The sequence below is a fragment of the Anolis carolinensis genome, chromosome 5 (assembly GCF_035594765.1).
Source record: "Anolis carolinensis isolate JA03-04 chromosome 5, rAnoCar3.1.pri, whole genome shotgun sequence".
Classification (NCBI taxonomy): domain Eukaryota; kingdom Metazoa; phylum Chordata; class Lepidosauria; order Squamata; family Dactyloidae; genus Anolis; species Anolis carolinensis.
Window position 1 is genome coordinate 164,033,208 of NC_085845.1, and position 21,974 is coordinate 164,055,181.

The 21,974-nt window shown below is 36.8% G+C and overlaps 1 protein-coding gene and 1 long non-coding RNA gene across 2 annotated transcripts in view; one reads left to right on the forward strand and one right to left on the reverse strand.

The window, feature by feature from the left end:
- Positions 1 to 45: 45 nt before the first annotated feature.
- Positions 46 to 21,848, forward strand: LOC134299585 (uncharacterized). The gene is made up of 2 exons (XR_010006793.1): positions 46 to 185; positions 21,780 to 21,848. It is a non-coding gene; the product is annotated as an uncharacterized LOC134299585 (long non-coding RNA).
- Positions 9,081 to 21,974, reverse strand: part of fgd6 (FYVE, RhoGEF and PH domain containing 6) — a 69,214-nt gene continuing 56,320 nt past the window's right edge. Inside the window, exons 10-21 of the mRNA XM_008110852.3 lie at positions 20,440 to 20,498; positions 19,770 to 19,841; positions 18,931 to 18,999; positions 18,513 to 18,596; positions 16,987 to 17,066; positions 16,792 to 16,894; positions 15,550 to 15,696; positions 14,540 to 14,642; positions 13,786 to 13,916; positions 10,896 to 11,024; positions 10,082 to 10,230; positions 9,081 to 9,351 (exon numbers count right to left, since the gene is read on the reverse strand). Of these exons, the coding sequence (XP_008109059.2) occupies positions 9,315 to 9,351; positions 10,082 to 10,230; positions 10,896 to 11,024; positions 13,786 to 13,916; positions 14,540 to 14,642; positions 15,550 to 15,696; positions 16,792 to 16,894; positions 16,987 to 17,066; positions 18,513 to 18,596; positions 18,931 to 18,999; positions 19,770 to 19,841; positions 20,440 to 20,498 (1,163 nt within the window). The 3' untranslated portion in view covers positions 9,081 to 9,314. The remainder of the gene's footprint in view (positions 9,352 to 10,081; positions 10,231 to 10,895; positions 11,025 to 13,785; positions 13,917 to 14,539; positions 14,643 to 15,549; positions 15,697 to 16,791; positions 16,895 to 16,986; positions 17,067 to 18,512; positions 18,597 to 18,930; positions 19,000 to 19,769; positions 19,842 to 20,439; positions 20,499 to 21,974) is intronic.

The window sequence follows — 21,974 nt, forward strand, 5'->3', positions numbered from 1 at the left end:
CGAGCCCATGGCGGAGGCGGAGCGAATGTCACCGTGCCGCACGGCGGGGGAAGAGAAGGGAGAAGAGCCAGGCGTGTAGTCATGGCGATTGAAGGGGGAGTAGTCACGGGGGATGGGAACAGCCTTTTGAATTGTCTACTTACTACCTAAGGGTCAGGTTAAGTGTCTTCTGCGCACGCGCGACGGTGAGCCTCCCTTTTATCTTCTCTCCACAATCTGCTATAGGTGGGCCTTTTCAAACCACTATCAGCCAATGGTGCTTTTAGATGGGCAGCTTTCTCCAACATGTCTATGTCAGCCCATTTTACTTCCATAGGCCATACAACCAACCGAAACAACTTTGTGAACTCCCAACTGGCTTCTGTAAATTAATGTGGATGTTTGTTCAGATGTTATGTCACTATGTAATCTTCGTTGGATTATGTTGGTTTAGTTTATTGATGTTAGGTTTTATTCACCGATAGTAGGTTTAATTTGATAATTGCTGTTTTCATATGTGGGTGTTTTCTGGGATTCTATGTCGGTATATTGTTTTTGTGATAGCATTGAATGTTTGCTGTTGTAGGTTGGAATTCACCCCGAGTCCCCTTGGGGAGATAGGAAGGAATAGAAATAAAGTTTATTATTATTATTATTATTATTATTATTATGTGTTGTCGAAGGCTTTCATCGCCAGAATCACTGGGTTGCTGTGAGTTTTCTGGGCTGTATGGCCATGTTTCAGAAAAAAATCTCACCTGACGTTTCGCCCACATCTATAGTATTCACACGTTAATAATAATAATTCAATAATAATAATAATAATAAGGCTATCAAGCACCCATCCATCTTTTCTCCACGCAGAAGACACCCAGCTCCTTAACCCTTTCCTCACAGTGCTCAGTTTCCAGGCATTTTACTAATTGCACTACAATGGATCCAGGTATTTTGTAAAACTTTTATTTTGAAGCTACAGTATTCCAGATGACCTGAGATTTAAAAATATGAAGGCAAATGATATTTTCCCAAGATGGTATAGGCTTTCATAAACCACAGTTACCCCATATTATGTTTTGCCAATATTTTCTAAATCATAAAATTCCAAACATTTTTTGTTGTGCAGGAAGGTGCTTCAGGCCTCTGATAGTATTAGTTGCCCTTCTCTGCAACACTTCTAACATCCAACATGTTTTAGGATTATTTTGATACCAGATCTCATATGTATATGCATAGAGGAGGCAGCAAAGTGTTTAGTTGTCGCTTGAGTAATAAATAATACTTGAATTTAGACATTTGTTTTAAAAAATAGCATTTGCAGACTAGCTCCATCTTACTGCTTTCTCTTCTGGCTAATGCTGATAAGAGTTGCAGTTCACCATCTGCAGAATACATGCTCTTTTGTAATACAAAGAAAACAAGCACTATATATTGTAGTCACAGAATTATCAAACCTGCCTCATTGGCTGGGATGGGTGGAAAACTGGCTGAAGGTGAAGAAACATAAAACAAAATCCAGAAAGGAAAGTAGTAGTATTGTCTAATGTTTGCCTATATTTATTTATTTATCAATTAGTCTTCAGAGCATTCTTTGATCCAATGTTGGTTTTGAATGCTTTGGTCAATGAGAACTCAGAACTTTTTGGCTGTTTTGAATAGCACTCTAGTTGGATTTTTTTAAGCTGTCACAGTACTGTTTTTGTATCTGTAGCTGGCTGGGAATATAGTTGTGAATTGGGAGATTTGTATGAAATTAAATAAAGTGAAATTGAATTGCGGCATTTGGGATTTTGCTGATGTGCAGACATTCTTCGGTAAGTCCTTTTTCTCAGCAGTGCTAGTTCACCTTATGAAACTGCATTAACTAGTAATACAGTAGTCTCGCATATCCAATCTTCGCTTATCCAACATTGTGTATTATCCAACGTAGTTTGCCTCCCACTCTGATCCACAGCTGTTTCTCTAGGCAGCAAGCGCAACAGGCCAACACACCCAACAACAACACAAGTGCAGCTACACTCCCAAACAGACTTGTTGTAAAGTATCATGTTTTGGTGCTTAATTTGTAAATCATAACATAATTTGATGTTTAATAGTCTTTTCCTTAATTCTTATTATCCAACATTTTTGCCAGCCCGTTTATGTTGGCTAAGTGAGACTCTAGTGTAGATAAGAAACAAGAGTTGTGTGGCATTCCAGTTTTAGCATGGCTCATGTTCTTGAGTGATGAAAATGTTAATTATAAATGTCACAGTCCAGAGGGTCATTTAGTGACATCCTTGTATAAAGTACATGTTCCAGTTCATATGTCCTTTTCCACTAACCAAATTACTTTTGAAATATTTCAGCTCCATAAATTCAGCTTTTTTATCAGGCAGCAAAAAAGCCAAACATCCAGATACAACCCAAATGGAGTTCTGAACTGCAGTCACATTTTGTTTGCTTCTTTTGAAATCATGGTACTAATATTTCTATTCATATGCTTCTTTTCAAACATTCTGGAGGCTTTCCTTAGGAGCTGAGAAAGTCTGACACAATTGTCAGATGGTTTTCTATACACTATTTTAAAATATTTTAATAAGCTAACTGTAAAGTGACAGCTCCAGTTGGAACTTGTCATGGATTTATTCAGTCAGGATTTGCATCTAAACAACCAACTATGAACTCTGCTTTTGCCTATTGAGCAGTGAATACTCATTATGGAAGAAAGTTAGGCTGATGGAAATTACTCAACTCACCACTTAACATTTAATTTATTCAGTTCCATATATTAGACGATCATGTCTGCTTCTTAATACTATTTGGATTAACTATATTATTCCTCTTATCACTTTCCTTGGTGCCAAGTACCTTGAAGAATAGAGTTGTTCAGGAGAACTTGCTCATAAATATATTCAGAAAACTCATGCAGTTTCCTCAAACATAACATCAGTTCTATCTCAATCCAAGGAAAATTATCAATAGGTCTGTCTTTTTAGGGGGAAGAGGTGGTAGTCATCAAAGGGAATGATAATTATGCATGCTTTCAAAGGAAAATATCATGTTTCAGCAGAAGCCCTCGGCTTGTGAGTCACCACATTATCCTAAGTGCAAGTTATATGAAAATGTTATCTATAGTTTTGTTTTCACTAAGTATTTTTAAAGCTCCTAGGGGCTCTGACTTCCAAAATGTCACTTGAATTATACTTTCAGTCTAAACTGCTCATGAAAATTTAGTATTACAGTCAGTCCTCCATATTCCCTCAGCTAGGGGTACAGGACCTCTACCCAAAGGTGGGGAAAAAACACATAATTAAAATCCTTTTTAAAAAAATGTGAGGACACCTCCTTAGGAATCTCTAGATCAGTGGTTCCCAACCTTTATATTGCCCTGCCGCACTTGAAGCATCTTTAAAATCCTGACACACCCCTCCCCGTGACATATAACTCTTATTATTCAAAAAGTGAACTCCTATTTACATGGAGGAAGCCTAAAAAGCCATTAACTTAGTCTAAGCAAGCTTCCAAAGAACATGGTATCTGTGAAAGAGAAAAATAAAAGAACAAATTGATTTGAGCAATCTGCATCGAATTCAGGGTAACTTAAGTGTCCAACCTCATTTGGTGAGGATATGTAAAAATATCCTGTCACCTGATATTAATTTTCTTGTGGTTGATAATACTTATTTTATTTCATACAAAAATAGCGACTTACTTATCAAAGTAATAATTGTGCTTTGTGTTTTTTTCAGATTTTTTTGCTACATTCATATGCAGAACACACACACACACACACACACACACACATATATATATATACTAGCTGTGCCCGGCCACGCGTTGCTGTGGCAAAATATGGTGGTATGGGAAATAAAGTATTGAGGAACTGGTGGTAGTTAAGGTAAAGGGTAAACGTTTTCCCCTGACATTAAGTCCAGTTATGTCTGACTCAGAGTGTTGGTGCTCATCTCCATTTCTAAGCCGAAGAGCCAGCGTTGTCCATAGACTCCTCCAAGGTCATGTGGGATGACTGCATAGAGCGGCGTTACCTTCCCGCCAGAGCAGTACCTATTGATGCACTCACATTTGCATGTTTTTGAACTTCTGGGTTGGCAGAAGCTGGGGCTAACAGTGGGGGCTCTCTCCGCTCCCCCAATTCAAACCTGCAGCCTTTCGGTCCAGAAGTTCAGCAGCTCAGCGCTTTAACACGCTGCGCCATCAGGGGATATTATTTCCTAAAGGTTGTGAATATACAATATTTCTGATTGGTTTTTTTTGTCTGTTGGAGGCAAGTATGAATGCTGCAATTAGGAAAAATGATTAGGATGTAATGGCCTTGCAGCTTTAAAGCCTGGCTGCTTCCTCCCTGAGTGAATTTTTTGTTGGGAGGTGTTAGCTGGCCCTGATTGTTTCCTGTCTGGAATTCCCTTGTTTTCAGAATGGTATTGTTTGCGATATTTTATGTGCTTCTACTGTCTGTGGCCCTGAGAAAACAGAGGATTTGCCAGACTTTGATGATGGGAATACTTTGTTGGGAGGTGTTAGCTGGCCCTGATTGTTTCCTGTGTGGAATTCCCCTGTTTATTTACTGTCCTGGGTTTAGTCAGTGTTTTAAATTCATTGTGATATTGTAGTGGTAAATTTGAAAATATAGTACAGTAGAGTCTCACTTATCCAACATAAACAGGCTGGCAGAATATTGGATAAGCGAATATGTTGGATAATAAGGAGGCATTAAGGATAAGCCTATTAAACATCAAATTAGGTTATGATTTTACAAATGAAGCACCAAAATATCATCTTAGACAACAAATTTGGCAGAAAAAGTAGTTCAATACACAGTAATGCTATGTAGTAATTACTGTATTTATGAATTTAGCACCAAAATATCACAATATATTTAAAACATTGACTACAAAAATGCATTGGATAATCCAGAACATTGGATAAGCGAGTGTTGGATAAGTGAGACTCTACTGTAAATACTACATAGCATTACTGCGCATGGAACTACTTTTTCTGTCAAATTTGTTGTATAATATGATGTTTTGGCGCTTAATTTGTAAAACGATTACCTAATTTGATGTTTAATCGGCTTTTCCTGAATCCCTTCTTATTATCCAACATATTCACTTATCCTGCCGGCCTGTTTATGTTGGATAAGTGAGACTCTACTGTATATTGATAATCTTCTATTATCTGCTTAGAACTGGATTATATGAGGCCCCTTCTTCACAGCTGGATAAAATGCACACTGAAGTGGATTATATGGCAGTGTGGAGTCAAGATAATCCAGTGCAAAGCAGATAATATAAGATTATAAATGGGTTATAGAGCTGTGTAGAAGGGCCTTGAGTCTACACTGCCATATAATCCAGTTAAAATCAGATAATCTGTGGAAGAAGCCTAAGTGAGGCCTAAATCAGCCTGTCCCCTAACTGAAGCCTGGCTGTCCCTTGGCTGGTTGCTAGGCAACCAAGTGGGCAGAGATTAGCCCTCTAAACTGGCAGCAATTGGATAAAAACAATTATTGCTCTCCCTCTAATTAGGACTTTATTTTTCTTTTCTTTTTGTTGTATCAACCTGGAGGCATGGATGATGGGTTGTGTTGTCAAATTTCGAGGTTGCGGGGCCTGTACTTTTGTTGTTTTGTCCACTGCCCTGATGCCATCACTCTTTTATATATATAGATATATATATATTGTAGAGATTCGAATGTTAAAAGAACACTGATGAGTGGGGTGTTCATCAACATTTGGTCAAAATGCAGAATAAGCACAGGATGTCTCAAACCTACACCTGTTGATAAACTCTACAAGCTAGCTGGCATTGCCCCCCCCCCCCCCCAATGTGCGACAGGAAGTTGCTAACTGTGAACACTGTGAAAGCTATCCACTGCATGGCTATCAGCCTCCTCCTAGTAGACTCAAATCAAGGAAAAGCTTCATGAGAACTACCACTTCTCTTAATGTTCCCCCAGCAACAGCAAGAGTATCCCTCTTGTAGTTCAATACGCAGTAATGCTATGTAGTAATTACTGTATTTATGAATTTAGCACCAAAATATCACGATGTATTGAAAACATTGACTACAAAAATGCGTTGGATAATCCAGAACGTTGGATAAGCAAGTGTTGGATAAGTGAGACTCTACTGTAATTACAACATAACATTACTGCGTATTGAACTACTTTTTCTGTCAAATTTGTTGTATAACATGATGTTTTGGTGCTTAATTTGTAAAATCATAACCTAAATTGATGTTTAATAGGCTTTTCCTTAATCCCTCCTTATTATCCAAGATATTCGCTTATCCAAGGTTCTGCCAGCCCATTTAGCTTGGATAAGAGACTCTACTGTATATATATAGAGAGAGAGAGAGAAAGAGAGAGGGAGTATATGAGGCTCCTAGGATCATAAGAAATGAAAAAAAATCACTGTTAATAACTCATGCTTGAATGCCGCCCGCCCTGTCCCCCCAAACAAATTTCCCCCCCTGGAGTGTGTGCCCCACATTGGGAATCAGGGCTCTTGATCCTCCCATGCAAATCTATGGCCAATTTCCGACAGAGTTGTGATGATGGACCTAGAGATTCCTAAAGAGAATGTATTAATCAAATCCAAGAATAAACAAATCTGTAAAAGTAAAACCCACAAATGTAGAGGTCCGACTGTACTTTGGAGTTGGGGGAAATATATTCTATGACACTCTGAGGCAATATCTGAATTCTTTTTAACAAAGCATACACGATACACTGCAGATAGAGGATGTGTGGACTTTCAGATGCTGACCTATAATACCATCATTTCTCATCACTGGCTATCCTAGCAAGGTTATAGACATTTACAGTCCACAAAATCTGAGAGGTCACATATTGTGCAGTCCTGTTTATACCCAGTTGAGTTAGCTTCACCAGTTAAGGGCAGAGAAAAACATTTGAATTGTAGTGAAAGTAATCTGTTAACACATCCAGTTGAGCAACATGACATTGCTTTCTCAACACAGCCCACTGTATTTTTTGATCAAAATTGTGTAAACTGTCTTGAAGAAAGATGAGATACAAACGAGTGAATGACAAGAGTAACACCAGCTTTGCATCACAAAAACAAAACAAAAAAAATATTTTCTTCCTTTTTTCGGTATGTAACCTCAATATTTCCATATATTTTTTCACATAAAGGTATGCTTTATGACCCTAATGGAATAAATTATGCACTGAAAATTAGATGGAAGCATAAAATCCTAAAGTTCAAAAGTATCCAAAAGGCCATCTACTCCAACTCCCTTGTTAATGTAGGAATCAAATAACATTCCTTGTAAATGCTATAACTTGGGGGTGGGAATTATGTTGCCCATCAAATTATGTTGGACTGCTGTTCCCAACAGCCCCTAACCAACACAGTCATGAGGAATGCTTGGAGCTGTAGCCCAATAATATCTGAAATGTCACAAAATTTATATCCACCCTTAAATACTGTGTATTTTGTTACACAAAGCCAGTTTCAGCAATTATTTACAAAGATTTCAAAAACATGTTTTCAAGACCTTTGGTGTCATATTCTGTATTGTGTATATGAATAGTAGTGCTCGCTTCAGGAGGAATGGATATAACTAAAAGTTCATGCTGAAAGTAAGGATTGTTTAAGTGATCTAGTTCACTATTTTAAATATATACTTTGCATGTTCATTTAAACATTTTGGTACTATGACTTGCTGTAACATATGCTGGAATGTCACAAGAGGAACAGAAATATTATCCTTTCAAACTTTCTTGAAAAACATCACCAACTGGCTCAAGTATGGTAATAAACATTCTTTTTCTACACTGTGGCTAAATCCATGTTTAGTCCCAGCTCAGCTGTTGAATATTGATATAATATACATTTAAGTATGCTCCATAGATTAAATGGATCTTTAATTGTGATTAACAACTGGATTTAGGTGTATGATTTTCTGTTTAAACATTTTGTGATAACAATACTATGCAGGAAATTCATGGACCATTTAGGATTGTGTTTTCCATTTCACTTCAAAAACACTTGCATCAATCATGACTGTTACAGAATCATTCAGAAATATGTTTTGAACATACATATATAGTGAAGTCAGCAACAATTTTAAGTGTTTGTAAATCGTACCTACCAATATTGTATTGATGTACAGTAAACTAGGACATGTGGCAGAGCTACAATAGTGTATGGTCAAGATGGTAACCATTAATAATGAGGAAGAACACAACAGACAGGAAGGACAGCAGTTGTTTGCTTTTGCCCGAATTTACAAGGAAGCCAAAATTTCACCACAAACAAATACACCCCCACTGAGGAGTTAAGTGAGTGCAAAGCACTCCTGCATTTTTCATACCCTCCAACATTTCAGATGAAATTGGTACACATCTGACCAAGCAATACCAACATTTGGCCAGAATGATAAATAAGTGAGGGAGCTAAGAAAAAATGCAGTGGTTTGCTTTTGCCTGAATGTATGGGGAAAGACAAGAAGCTGTCATATTCACCTGTTGAGTACAAACAATTGCATTTTAAACTCAGTTTGTGACAATCCAAGTAAGGGAAGATGTGGGAGGAGGACAGAGAAACCAGGACAGCTGAAAAAGTGAGACAGAGCAAAGGATTACATGAGATTGTCCTTGCCAAAAGTGGGAAAGCTGGAAGGTATGAATGTTGAGCTCAGTTTACAATAACTAAAATGAGGACAAAGGAAGAAAAGGGGAAGTAAAAAACTGGGATATTATAAAAGTACCTGAAAATGTTGGTAAGAAGTGATTAATTGGGACTGTCCCTGCCAAATCAGGACAACTGAAAGGTATTGATGTGCAGATTTTAAGAAGTGAGGAGTATTTCTAAATATATAAAAGCTTCGGGTAAATTATAAATTCACCTTACACCAAAACAGAGTGTATAACATTTCTGTAAATTTAGATTTTGTAAAATGAATGTGCCTTTCTGTCAACAGCAAAATTCAACAGCAGGTCTGACACTAATGGTGACAATTGTGCAACAAATGAGTTTTTTTTAACCAACTCAAGTTTTTTAAAATAAAAAGTAAAAATCAAAGGTCAAGGACACTATGGAATTCAATGTGAATTTCAGAAATGATTTCGACCATTAAATAAAACAGTGGCACAGTTTAATAAATAACACTTTTTGTATGACAAAAAGATAATATACACATTACTTTAAAAATTACGGTGCCTGAACAAAAGAGGCAAGGTCTCCTAACTCTGATGTACAAGCCAGGATTGTATTGGTTCATGTTTACAAAATTCATTGAATCTCCTATAATATGAGCTTGTGTCATTTGACATTTTTTTCTTCAGACGAAAGACATCACCACCTAAGTTACAGTATTGTGGCTTCTTGAAAAGCTTCTATCCACCTGTTGAAGAAGAAGAAATATTACTTTCTTGTGACTAAATAAAACAAATTCCAGTTGAATATTTTCCTTAGCATGTACTGTTATTACATTCTGTTTGTCATTAGTTAGAAATTGTAACATTCAATCAAAACCACACTGTAGGCTGTAACTAAATGGTTTTCAATATTCTCAAGTTAAAAAGATGGATATCTAGGTGTTTGGAAACATATACAATACAATACTAGCAGAATTAAGTCTTTACCTCCCACTACAGCTTTTTGAGATGCTAAATCAGAGCATTCTGAAGTACATTTTCAGATGAACACATTATGGGATGGGCAACTGCAGATTATGGGACAAACTGTGAGATCCAAAAGTACATGACTGGATCCTAGCCAAAGTTTGTTTGAAACTACACTCTATAGATACATTTCTCTATTTTGTGCTCCATCTGAAAAATGAGTTTGTGAGATCTTGTTCTATGACTCAATAGGCAATGTTTGAGCCTTCAGATGTTGGAATGCAAGCTCTCTTGCCTTTATCTAGTTAGACTGATAGATGTTGCAGACCAACAATAGTGGGTCATAAGTTGATCTGTGATTTATACTGACCTGCTTAAATACAGATTGGTGAAATCACGCTTGTGCAACAACAAAAACTATGCAAATAAAGTATATGACCCAAAACTGCTTGTATATAATCCCAAAACCCAATTGAACATGCAAGGTTTAATCAAAGAATGGTAACTTACTTTTGGGTTGACTGGGGGTCATCTGCTTTGAATATGTAAAACAAAGTATTTTTGTGCATCAGGTGAAAAACTTTAGAATCTAAGTGTTCATCTTTGACTTCAGCAACTGTAAATCCCAATAAAGGCTGGCTCTCCAAAGCAGCTACATCCTAATTTTTCAAAATAATCAAGAGTGAGACATGATATAACTTCGACCACCTGAACAGTAAACTATGGTTGCAATTGTGTACAAAAAACCTAAACAAAACCAAAACATTTCCTGCAATGTTAATGAAAACATTTTTGAATTGATCCCAAGGAACACTTCCATGAGTAGAGGGAACCTCTGGTTTCAACCTCGTGTATTCATTTATTTTGCTGCTTATTTGATACATATCTTTTCTATTCAGAGCTGCTAGAACATTACTTGGATTATAGTCTGAATCTTGTCAGACATTAGTAGAGGAAATCAAATGAATGAATTATTGAATGTTGAGTAGACACGTAAGTAAATCATACTCATTCAACAGGTTTATTGAATAGGTTATAGTTTCAAAAATTCCGGTTTCTGAGAAATTCTGGTTTTGACGTGAAGAGCTAATAATAAGAACTTTTTAGATATCTAAACATTAAGCATTTTTTGTTAAAATCTAGCTTACTATTTTGTGCTGCTATAGGCACTTTTCATCATCATATCAGTCTTTGAAAAAACTCACTAGCAACTATTTGATATATGTATCAAAATCTGACCTCAGCTTTTAAGTTTCACCCCAACATTTATCCCATTTATCTATGAAATATTTATAAGCTTGGCATGCAAGTTTTGATTTCTTACCTCGCTAGCAGCATATGTGTATAGCACCTTATTTTTTATCACAAACCACAAGTGTTTCCATGGCTTTTTGCTACTCTTTGATCTGTATAAATAACCACTCATTGAAGAATCTTCTGTACTGGCAGATACCTACAATTAAAGAAAATATAGTACTGTAAGACAGTCACTCATCAATATATTTTATTATCCGCATCTTGCATCTTTTATTATCTGGCATCTTGATCTGGCCTTTTAAAACTGCAGGAGTGGAGCCAGACACCCAGACTCCAAGCTAGACATCCAAAATAATGTTTAATGTTGTTTGCTCTTTAAAAAATGGTATGCACACTAGTAAATGAATGAATTGTTCTCTGCTGTATTTCAGAGTGAAAGCTGTGCATGAGCAAACTGAGCAGTGCTCTGTCTATATTTCTTCCTCCTCCTCTCATAAGTCTAATTCTTATCTCCAGCATCATGTCCAAGGAATTGTGAGAGCTGAAATCCAAAACATCTGGAGGAGCAGTTTGAGAAACTCTGGCACATAATCTCAGTTTCTATCTTTCCAAATCTGCATAGTAATTTCAGAGATAAATCGCCCACCTGTTTGTGCCCACTACAGGTAAATCTGCATCCCAGTATCTGGTAACTTTCCTATTTCTCTTTCAGTGTTATTCAGTGCTTTCTGTTTTCCTTGCCCTCTGCTCTATCATTTTTACATTACTATTTTCTTCTTTTACATCCTTTCATGATCTCTTCCTATGCCAACCACTGACTTCTCAATAAACTCAGCAAAGTATATAAATCTCCATCCCTGCCCCATTGTTCTCACATTAAAGATGGAATCCTATGGAATAATATTTTGCTGTTCTCAGTGGGACTGGAATTCTGAACAAGCATTTAATTACAGCATCCCAAGGTAGTAAGTAAAAAATAGAGATTAATAGAGTGCTGAAGCCAATCCTGACTGCCTAATCAGGGCATTCAGTCCCACTGCTGCTCAAAGTGCTGGTCTCTGGATCAGTGTTAGCCTGTAAACCACTGGCTACTGGTCCATGGAGTTTCCAAGAAAGAAACAGTTGCAGCCAACAGCACAAATAAGGTACTGGCCCCTCGCAATCTGGAAGAAGATAACTGTAGGCCTCTGTATCAGATAACATGAGAAGCACTGCTCTACATTTTGTTAAATACACCCTTCTCCCAATGTAATGGTTCTCAAATATGTTAAGGCTGCATAATGGCCTTCCCTACTCTGATGCTCTATAGCTCTCATCATCCCCATTCATCGAGCATCAACAAAAATCACAGATAGCAGATTTTCCTTTTTTTAAAAAAAGATAAAACTGAATTGTAGATATGATTTAGTATGAGCAGCCTTTGCTGAATATTTCATTTTTAGTAGGACATAAATATGGAGATTATTAAAACCAAGAGGTTGTTAAAAATGTTCAGTGTAAGCTATTGTGAAGAAGGACTGAAGAATGAATTGGCACTAAGCAGGGAGCGCTGAGCTAAACCACACATTGAGGTTTTTGGCATTAATGTTCTGTGTAGACAGCATATAGCAGGTACTGCACGTAACCTACTTCCCAGGATACCTTAAACAGACATCAAAAATTTAAGTAACTCAGAACTTGAAGGCAGTGCTAAGAGGATTCATACAGAAACCACTGGAATATAAACACATTTAAGTTAGATAAATAATTAGTGTCTGGAAATTCTGCAGGATGTCTGCTGTTTTTTCAATAATCAGGCATGGAAACAGTTCTAATATTCCAGGAATGCTTTTCACCAAATTGTATAAAGTAATAATATACATTTTAATAAACCAAATATGAAAAATATTCAACTAAATTGCAACAGCATATCTTAAATGAGCAATGAATATCCAGGACTATTTCACTCTTAATAAAATGGTTGAGTGCCAACCATTTAAAAGTTACACATTGCATAAAATATGCCTGCAGAATCAAACACAGCTTTTAGTGGGTTTTCTTTTTCTCTCTTTTGCACAGCTATCTATATTCTTCTAAGATCCTCAGAGAACCAGTTTCAGGCACAAAGGGAGTCCAGGGAACTTGGTCCTTCATTAAGAGTAAATATTTAAATTCGGCTCAAGAGATAAGTAAGAGTTTCAACTGCGATGCTGCCAAAAAGGGGGGGAGGGGATAGGCAATCTATATATATAAAAGAGTGGTGGAATCCCGGCGACCAACAAAACAACAAAACTAAACATCCCACAACCTAGAAAATTGACAGCACAACCCCTCATCCACGCCTCTAGGTTGATACAACAAAAAGAAAAGAAAAATAAAGTCCTAATTAGAGGTAGAGGAATAATTGTTTTTATCCAATTGCTTCCAGTTAGAAGGCTAAGCTCTGCCCACTTGGTCTCCTAGCAACCCACTCAGCCCAGGGCCTCTTCAATCAGGCCTCTTCTCGGCTTAGAAATGGAGATGAGCACCAACCCCCAGAGTCAGACATGACTGGACTTAACGTCAGGGGAAAACCTTCACCCTTTACCTTAACTACCAACAAGTCATCAATACTTTATTTCCCATACCACCATACTTCGCCACAGCAACGCGTGGCCGGGCACAGCTAGTATAATATAAAGAGCTATAATGGGAGAGAGAGACAAGTGTCAGTGATCATGGAGTGTGCCTATATTACTTTATAGTAAGTACACACATTCCATAGCATTCTATTTAAAAAGACAAAATAAAGTATTCTGTTCCATTCAAAACTTTCACTGGAGGTTTTTAATCAGAGGTTGATCGGTCGGGGGTGCTTTGTGTGTTCCTGCAAGGCAGAATGGGGGTTGGACTGGGTGGCCCTGGTGGTCTCTTCCAACTAAAGAGTCACTATAAACTTTCTGCAAGACAAATAACTTAAAAAAATACGTTACACGTACTTCTTTGAGAGCAGCTGGAATCTTTTTCTGCTTTCTTCCTGAAGGGATACTATGCAACACTGTGGATAAGGCACTAGATGGAGATCTGTGGTTTACTGGAGAACCATTTTTAGGAGATGTGCAGAAATGATCTAAATTGGAGAAAAATGTTTCACTTCTTTTGTGTTACAAACAAACAGAAATCTCAGCTTCAGCTTCTATTGAGTCATCTAATGTTATGGCCAAAGTACAATAACCCCAGTTTAGTAGTCTTGGTTTCCAGGGAGAGTTCAGGACTCGTCTGTTTGAAGACACATGTATTTGTCTTTTTAACAATCCATAGTATCCACAAAATTGTGGGTAACTGAACTCGTTTCAAATCTCCTGAAAAATGGATCTCAAATGGATATAGTTTTTACGAACACTGTCATCCATATAAATCAAAGAAGTGACTGCAAAACACAACTTAAAACTTGTGTAAGCTGTACTTATACAAAACATTTTAAAAATAGCACAACAAGGAAAAATATTTAATTAGCAAGATTCATTTTCACCTCAGGAGAACCCGAAAGTTAAGATTAAAATATATGTTACACAGAACATTTTTCCTTTGTGAATTTAATTCTACTCCACTTAATCTTCAAAGGATTCTGCCCCAAGACACAGTAAAATAAAGTTAAGTTCTGTCTCAGAGATTATAGCCCCTGAAAAGAAATCAGAACCGAAAATAAAAGTAGCAAAAACTAAAAGCAAGTTAAGCAAAGAAAGTCCTTACCCTGTTTTTGTAGCTCTTTAAAGCAATGATCACATACTCGAGCAGGATGATTTTTCATATAGTCTAACCTATGCTTATTTGAGGAACAAGCCTGGCAGATTACCTGGAAAAAAGAAACATTTTTTCTGAATGGTTCTTTTAGAGTACTCAACTGCATGCTTCAATATAATTAGATTTCATACAAGAACTATTTATTCTATTCAGAATTAATATATGTAAATGAGATACATTCGGTACTTTGAAAAGTATATTCATCTTATGGATATTGATGGTTTAGTATTAGATATTCAACAGTCTTAGAAATTAAATATTTTAGAGGTCAGATATGGTGGATATAGGCTTGTCTTTCTATTTCAGTTCTTATTAGGAAATACAATGTATGGTTTGGTTCAGCTGCAGTAGCAAACTATAGTTCTTTGCTACAGTAAAAAACACTGGGTTTGCCTAATATTTATTCATTTATTTACAGTATTCATACCCCGCCCTTCTCATCGCGAAGGAGACTCACAGCGACTCACAGAACACACATACAGTAAACATTCAATGCCAATTATACAATTAACAAGGACAGACTACAGAAATATTTGATAAAATTTCTGCTTACAGTGACCTCTACTACAAACAACAGATATTTATTCTAGATTCTGAAGCCATTTTGTACATAGTGAGTTACAGCAAATATCATTATACTGCAGTACAATCTTCTCAACATTTTAGTGCTTGTTAACAGTCTAAAATTAGGCCGGGCTGTGGCGCAGGCTGGAAAGCAAGCCAGCTGCAACAAATCACTCTGACCAAGGCCAGCCCGTGCTTGCATCTTGTCTCTGTCTCTGTTCTACGTTATGGCATTGAATGTTTGCCTTTATGTGTGCAATGTGATCTGCCCTGAGTCCCCTTCGGGGTGAGAAGGGCGGAATATAAATGCTGTAAATAAATAAATAAATAAATAAATAAATAAATTTAATATTTTCCATGATGGCGATGCAGTATAGCTGTGAAATGTTTCTAACCTTCCCACATGCTCTGCAGTGGTGTCTTCTCCACGTCAGTGTGAACTCACTAGTACAAATCATACACATAGTAGCTCTTGTGTCAGGAATCCAGATTGGAGCCTTTGACCCTACAGGACTATCTTCTTGATCTTTCTCTGGGTCTGCCTAAGAAAAAAAAAGAGATGGATTATCAACTTGGGGAAAAACGCACATGTTTTTTATATTTAGGACTATATGTATTATATTCATTTATTTGTAGTATATCCACATCCTGCTTTCACTCTCTCAAAGGAGATTCAAAGCAGTTGACACTAAAAAGCATATAAACATTAACATAGAATTAAATATGAGATCTATTAAATATACATAGTTAAAACCAATACATTAATTAAAACCGTTAATTTATATCAGTGTGTACGCATGTGTGTATATTATTTATCAAGAGCATCAACAGTTTTTTTCATCAGCTTTGATTCCGGACTGGGGAGACCCAAGTCAAACCCCCAATCCCCTGTGATGCCCACTGGCTGATTCTGCAGGAGTCAATATCTCTCGGCCAATCCTACCTCATATGGTTGTGAGGATAAATATAAGGAAGACCACCATGTATGCTAGATTAAAGTCTTTAAAAGGCAGAATAAAAATGTGATAGATGATAAACAGATTTATTTATTTATTTACTGTATTTCTATATTGCTTTTCTCACCGCTGGGGGGACGCAAAGCAGTTTCCAACATAATAATGGCAAAATCCAATGCCACACACACATGTGAAAACCAAAGCATAATAGCTAAACAATAACATATCACTATTTCAGGGGTATTTATTGAAGTTACCTTACTACACATCATACAATCGTGAAGCTAGATGTTGCCTTTAGGCTGTCTAGATCAATCTTCTAATCAATGCAGAAAATTCAAAGCTAGACCTGAACATCTTAAGGAAGAGCCCAACTCTCTAAGAAATTGGTACACACTTTTATTAATGTTGAAAGGTTTATCCTAATATTCTGCTAAAGTAATATGATAATTACAGGCTGACTATAAACAGAGGACAAACCTAAGATTTGGAAAGGACCACAAGGGTATCTAGTTTAACTCTCATCTTTGCAGGAATGCAGCACTACAGCAATCCTGAAAGAGCTAGGTAGCTGATCCTGTGAAATAAATATGTAGTCTAAGAAATATGGACAAGTATGCTGTAGCCCCAATTGCATACATATATATAAAGAGAGAAATTTTAAAGAAAGAGAAAACTTACCTCTTCCAGACTTTTGCTAGGGTTAAAAGTAATTCTTTTCTTTGTATAGTCTTCAATTGCTTTAGAGATAGCTTCTAACCATTCATCTCTTTCTGTAGCGGAACTGGGGTGGGAAAGAGTAAATGTCCATAAGTTGAGCAGAAAATAATGGAGATTGTGTTGTGTTTTTCAAGTAAATATAATTTAATAATTTACCTTGCAGACAGAATAAAGGACCGTTCTACACTTTCAATGTTAAGTTCATTCTGGTAAGCTTCATGGGTTGGTTTTCTAACCTGAGAAAGAAGCAGAATACACAGCTTAGTCAGAAAGGGAAAAGGTTCTATCAACTATTTAACTCAAAAAGCATGGCAAGGGAAAATAAAAAGTACAACAGACCAGCACAATATTTACAGAAAACGGAGATTACAATGCAAGAAACAATGGTAAGGTATTTAAAAGGTTGAGCTTCTAAGAAAAATTAGTACTTTTTAATCTTAGAGATTACGGTAAATAACAAATGTAAAATAAACCATATCTCTAAAGCAGTGGTTCCCAACCTTTTTTTAACCAGGGACCATTTGACCTGGGACCACTCTCCAACATTAGTACCAAAAGAGTTACGAATCAGTTTTTTGTCAACTTTAGATTTGTTTTGATTATTTGGGGTCCTGATTCAGAAAACTGCATATTATAGACCACATCAGCTCTAGTTTCTGATACAGAACATATGCCATCCAATAATCGCCATCTGCTCGCCCATGGAAAACCATATTTAATAATCTAGAGCTGATTTCCCTCCCATGTCTTGCAGACCTTATTTTAGGTGTCACGGCCCATCAGTGGCCCACAGGTTGAGAACCACTGCTCTAAAGGGTTTAACTATATTAATCCTAGCACACTGTTTCACAGTATTTATAGAGCTACCGAAAAATAAGTTTCTGAGTGATAACAGAATAGCTGGTGAAATCAAGGGAAATGATTACATGCTTGATCATACTGAGGTATAAATATTTAACAGTATTCCTGAACCTTCATATTACGTAAAGAGAAGTCTAGGGTGGGGGTACATGGGTAGAAATGGGGAGGTGGTGGGACTGGGGAAAAATACTTGTAATTTGATTGTGGAATATCAACGATTGTATGTTTCTGTGTGTGTGTGTATCCCAAAGTAAAAACATTAAAAATTAAAAAATGAAATAACTAATGCTGCACATATTAATACACTTCAAAGCTGAAGCACACAGAATTGAAGTTGCAGGTGTTCAACTTTTTTAAACCCTTGTCTTGAAAAGACTTGTATGTTTGTAATTATCTCTTAGGAATCTTGTATAGTAACAAATCTATATGTGTGTGAAATTTTGGTATAATGGCTATTGCACTGAACTGATCCAGAAATATAAAATCTCAACTTTCCACTAAGATGTAACATACTGGGAATACCTGGAGTCAATCTCTCTCTCCCAGGTCCCTTCCACACAGCTGTGTAAAATCTCACATTATCTGCTTTGAACTGGATTATATGGCAGTGTGGACTCAGATAACCCGGTTCAAAGCAGATATTGTCTGATTTTCTGCCTTGATATTTCTGGGTTATATGGCTGTGTGGATGGGCCCCCAGGCTGTTCACAGGGTTGCTGTGAGGGTCAAAGGAAAGATCGTGTATTGTGATCCCAGCTCCTTGTGGAAATTTAGGGTACATATTGCAAAATATGATAATGGCAGAAATTTCATTCACTCACTTTCATTCCAGCCAGTGACAGCATGTTGTTGAGTTTATACATTCCAGACTGTACAGGAGTTGTATACAGGAGAGCATCATTAAACTGCAATATAAATGTTTTAAAAAATAATTTGAAATGTTCCTTTTTGCTATTCTCTGTCTTCAAGTCACTTCTGATTTATGGTGCCCTATAAGGGTGTTTTCTTGGCAATGGGTTTGCCTTTGTCTTCCTCTGAGGCTGAAGAGTGTGATTTGCCCAAGATCACCCACAACATGTCCATGTTTGTTTTCTGCATCACCTGGGACACATCTTCTTGAAAGCTCCCATCCCCATGTTGGCTATTGTCAATTGACAAATTATATTTGTGGTATACTAGCTGAATTATTATGAAATCACACTAGTGTTAGGAATGTAAGAAATGTTTGTGGCAACTTACCAAAAAGAACATTCGTGGCTGCATAACTTTCCTGGACAGCTTCATCAATGTTCCTTCTTTTAAGAAAACCTGGATGTTCGAGCAGATATGTAAATGCAGAAGTCAGAATGGGCTCTTTTTACAAGAGATGAACTTATTTTAAAAGTTTACATCCTAATCAAGAGTCTAAAAAAACAAAAAGAAAAACCACGGAGGCAGAGAAACAGATAAGCTTGACAGATAAGTGAAAATTGCCACGAAAGAGGCAGCTATCATTAGCCCTTAAATAAACTTGGATAAATAAACTTGGATAAACTCAGTTTCAGACATCAGAGTTTAGCAAATCCAGCTACAATGTAAGGAGGGAGACAAGGTCTGCCTGTGTCTGTCTAGGCCACAGTGCAGTGATAAGGAATGGTTGCTTATCTGCAACCGTGTTTCTTTGAGTGGTCATCTGTGAAATTTGCACTTATGGTACTTTCTACTGCAGGTGCAGGAAATACTATCAGTGCAACTTTCACAGAGACCACGAAGAAGAAAGTGCTTCTCCTCCCCACTTCCTACAATTGCCGCATCAGTCTTCAGTGCAAAAAGGTTGTACGCATAATTACAGTATCTTCCCTCTTTCCTTTAGATCAGTGGTTCCCAAGTCCTCCAGGTGTTTTGGACTTCAATTCCCAGAAATCCGAGCCATCTTCTCAGCTGTTAGGAATTGTGGGAGCTGAAGTCCAAAACACCTGGAGCACCAAAAGTTGGGAACCACTGATTTAGATTATTTTGGCACATTAGATAATCACAAAAAGCAGGCTTGAAGCTCTGGTTTTCCTTTAACATCTTATAATACCCATTCGTGAACTTACCCTTCCTGGCTGCACAATCTCATGGTGGCCATTTAAACTGTACTGTATTTGCATAAGCTTCTGAAAGTTATCCTAGAGAATGAAAGTATAAAGTCATTGTAAACAAAGAAGCATAGGAAGTATTATATAGAAAAAGTCCTAGACAAACACAAAATAACTGTTAACTGAATGGACTATGGAAATATTTTCATACTTTCACATTCTGTGCATTAGTATGTATGTATTACTGAAGCCAATATTCAAGGAAGGGATGTTTTCATGAAACCTGATATACAATAAGAGTTGCTACAAGCTGGAAATGTACATATTAGGGTTTGGATTTTTTTCTTCAATATTGCAGATAATGATACAATATTCCTGGGTGAATCCACTTACAAAACTAGGCTTTAGAAATACTTTGAAAGTGAAAAGTGAATGGACCAGCTGTATGTCCCTTAGGAGGTGGTTCCACAAAGAAGAATTCTGAGAGGTAATATTCAGCCTGGTTCTGATTGCAACTGTGAGAGTTTTCAGATAAAAGAAAAACTCAAAACTGGTCCTGCACAAGATCCAAATGCAATTGTGATATACACACAGGGAGAGAAATATCTCAAAGAGTTCTAAAATGTTAATACTGTTATGCTTATAGGTTTAAAATCATGATAGAGTATATAGTTAAGATCATACTTACACCCTGTTTCATAATGTCATTGGCATGATTAGCTACCTCTATGACAATAGCAAGAGCACCTTAAAAGCAAAACAGAATTGTGGATTCATATTAAAACACATCAGTTTTAAGGGTAAAACATATTAATACACATCATTACTAAGGATAACACATGGCTATATTAAAGTATAGTTCTTTTGAATTCTTTGCAAATTTGGCTATTGCAAATGAAGAAATTTGCTGGAGCATCTTTGTTCATTCCTCCCCACTTGAACCCTCCTTCCAGAAGAAGTAGAAAAACAAGGCAAAGTCCTCTATCCATTATTTTTGTAGCATGACATTCAAAATTGTATCTCTGACTTATGACTCTTTGTTGTTAGAAGTAGGTCTCCTGATTTGGAAGTCACATTAAACAAATCAAAAATGGGGAAATCCTGGCCCGTTTACCCACTCCTTCTGGATGAATGAAGTCATAGTGAATGAGTGTCATGTGCAAATATTTTATTTGCTCACAGTAAGCTGGAGTTCAAAAGAAATCTGGCATATGAAAATATACACATATAGGGCAATCCTATACTATAGGGGGGCATAGGGGGAAATGATCAGGATGGTACTTTACTGACAGGGAAAAAAGACAGGAAGTGGTTTTAATCTAATTTTGAAAACTCAGTTCTCAAGACCATAAATGAAGTAGTGCCAACTAACAGCTATTAGAAGGTATGAGACTACAAGCAACATGAAATTAAATATAAATTTCTTAGCTGCCCCCAAAAAGTCAACTTCATGCATCACACACAGTTTCAACACAGAAGAGAAGAATCAGAGATTTCTTGTACAGTTAATTCAGAGTTCATTTCCAAAATTTCTCTTGATTTCCTAGAGACATTGCATTAAAATGTAGTTGTAGTTCCAGCTCTAAAAAAGCCAAAGACTGGCCATGTAGAATGAGGACACACTTTTATAGGAAAGGACATTAAATATAAAGGAAGGTCGAAGCAGAAAATTCACATTATCTGATTTGAACTGGATTCAAAGTCTACACTGCCATATAATCCAGTTCAAAGCAGATAATGTGGATTTTATATGGTAGGGTAGAAGGGATCTAAGACTGCTAGCAGTTTTATTCCACCAAATCAATACAGGTCGATTCTCCCTTATCTGGAAAACCAAAATACTCAAAAACCAATTTTTTTCCTGCCAGATGCCCATTTCTACCTTGGTGGAAATGGGCACAGTCACAAATCCATCACTGTATGCCTAATTTTTGCTTTGCGTATTTTAATATGTATTTGATGTAAATATGTTTTAACATATGTATTTTATAGAGTGTTTTATAATGATTATGTGTTTGTTTGTTTTAGTAATGCTGTAACCCACCTTGAGCCGTGAGGAGAGGCAGGCAAGAAATAAAACTATGATTATTATTATTATTATTATCATTATCATTATTATCATTATTATCATCATCATCATCACATTCTGATTTTCTCCTCAATGAGCTTGATGGGGGGGGGGGGGGGGAAAGGAGGAGGAGGAGGAGGCAGAAGGAAGAACAT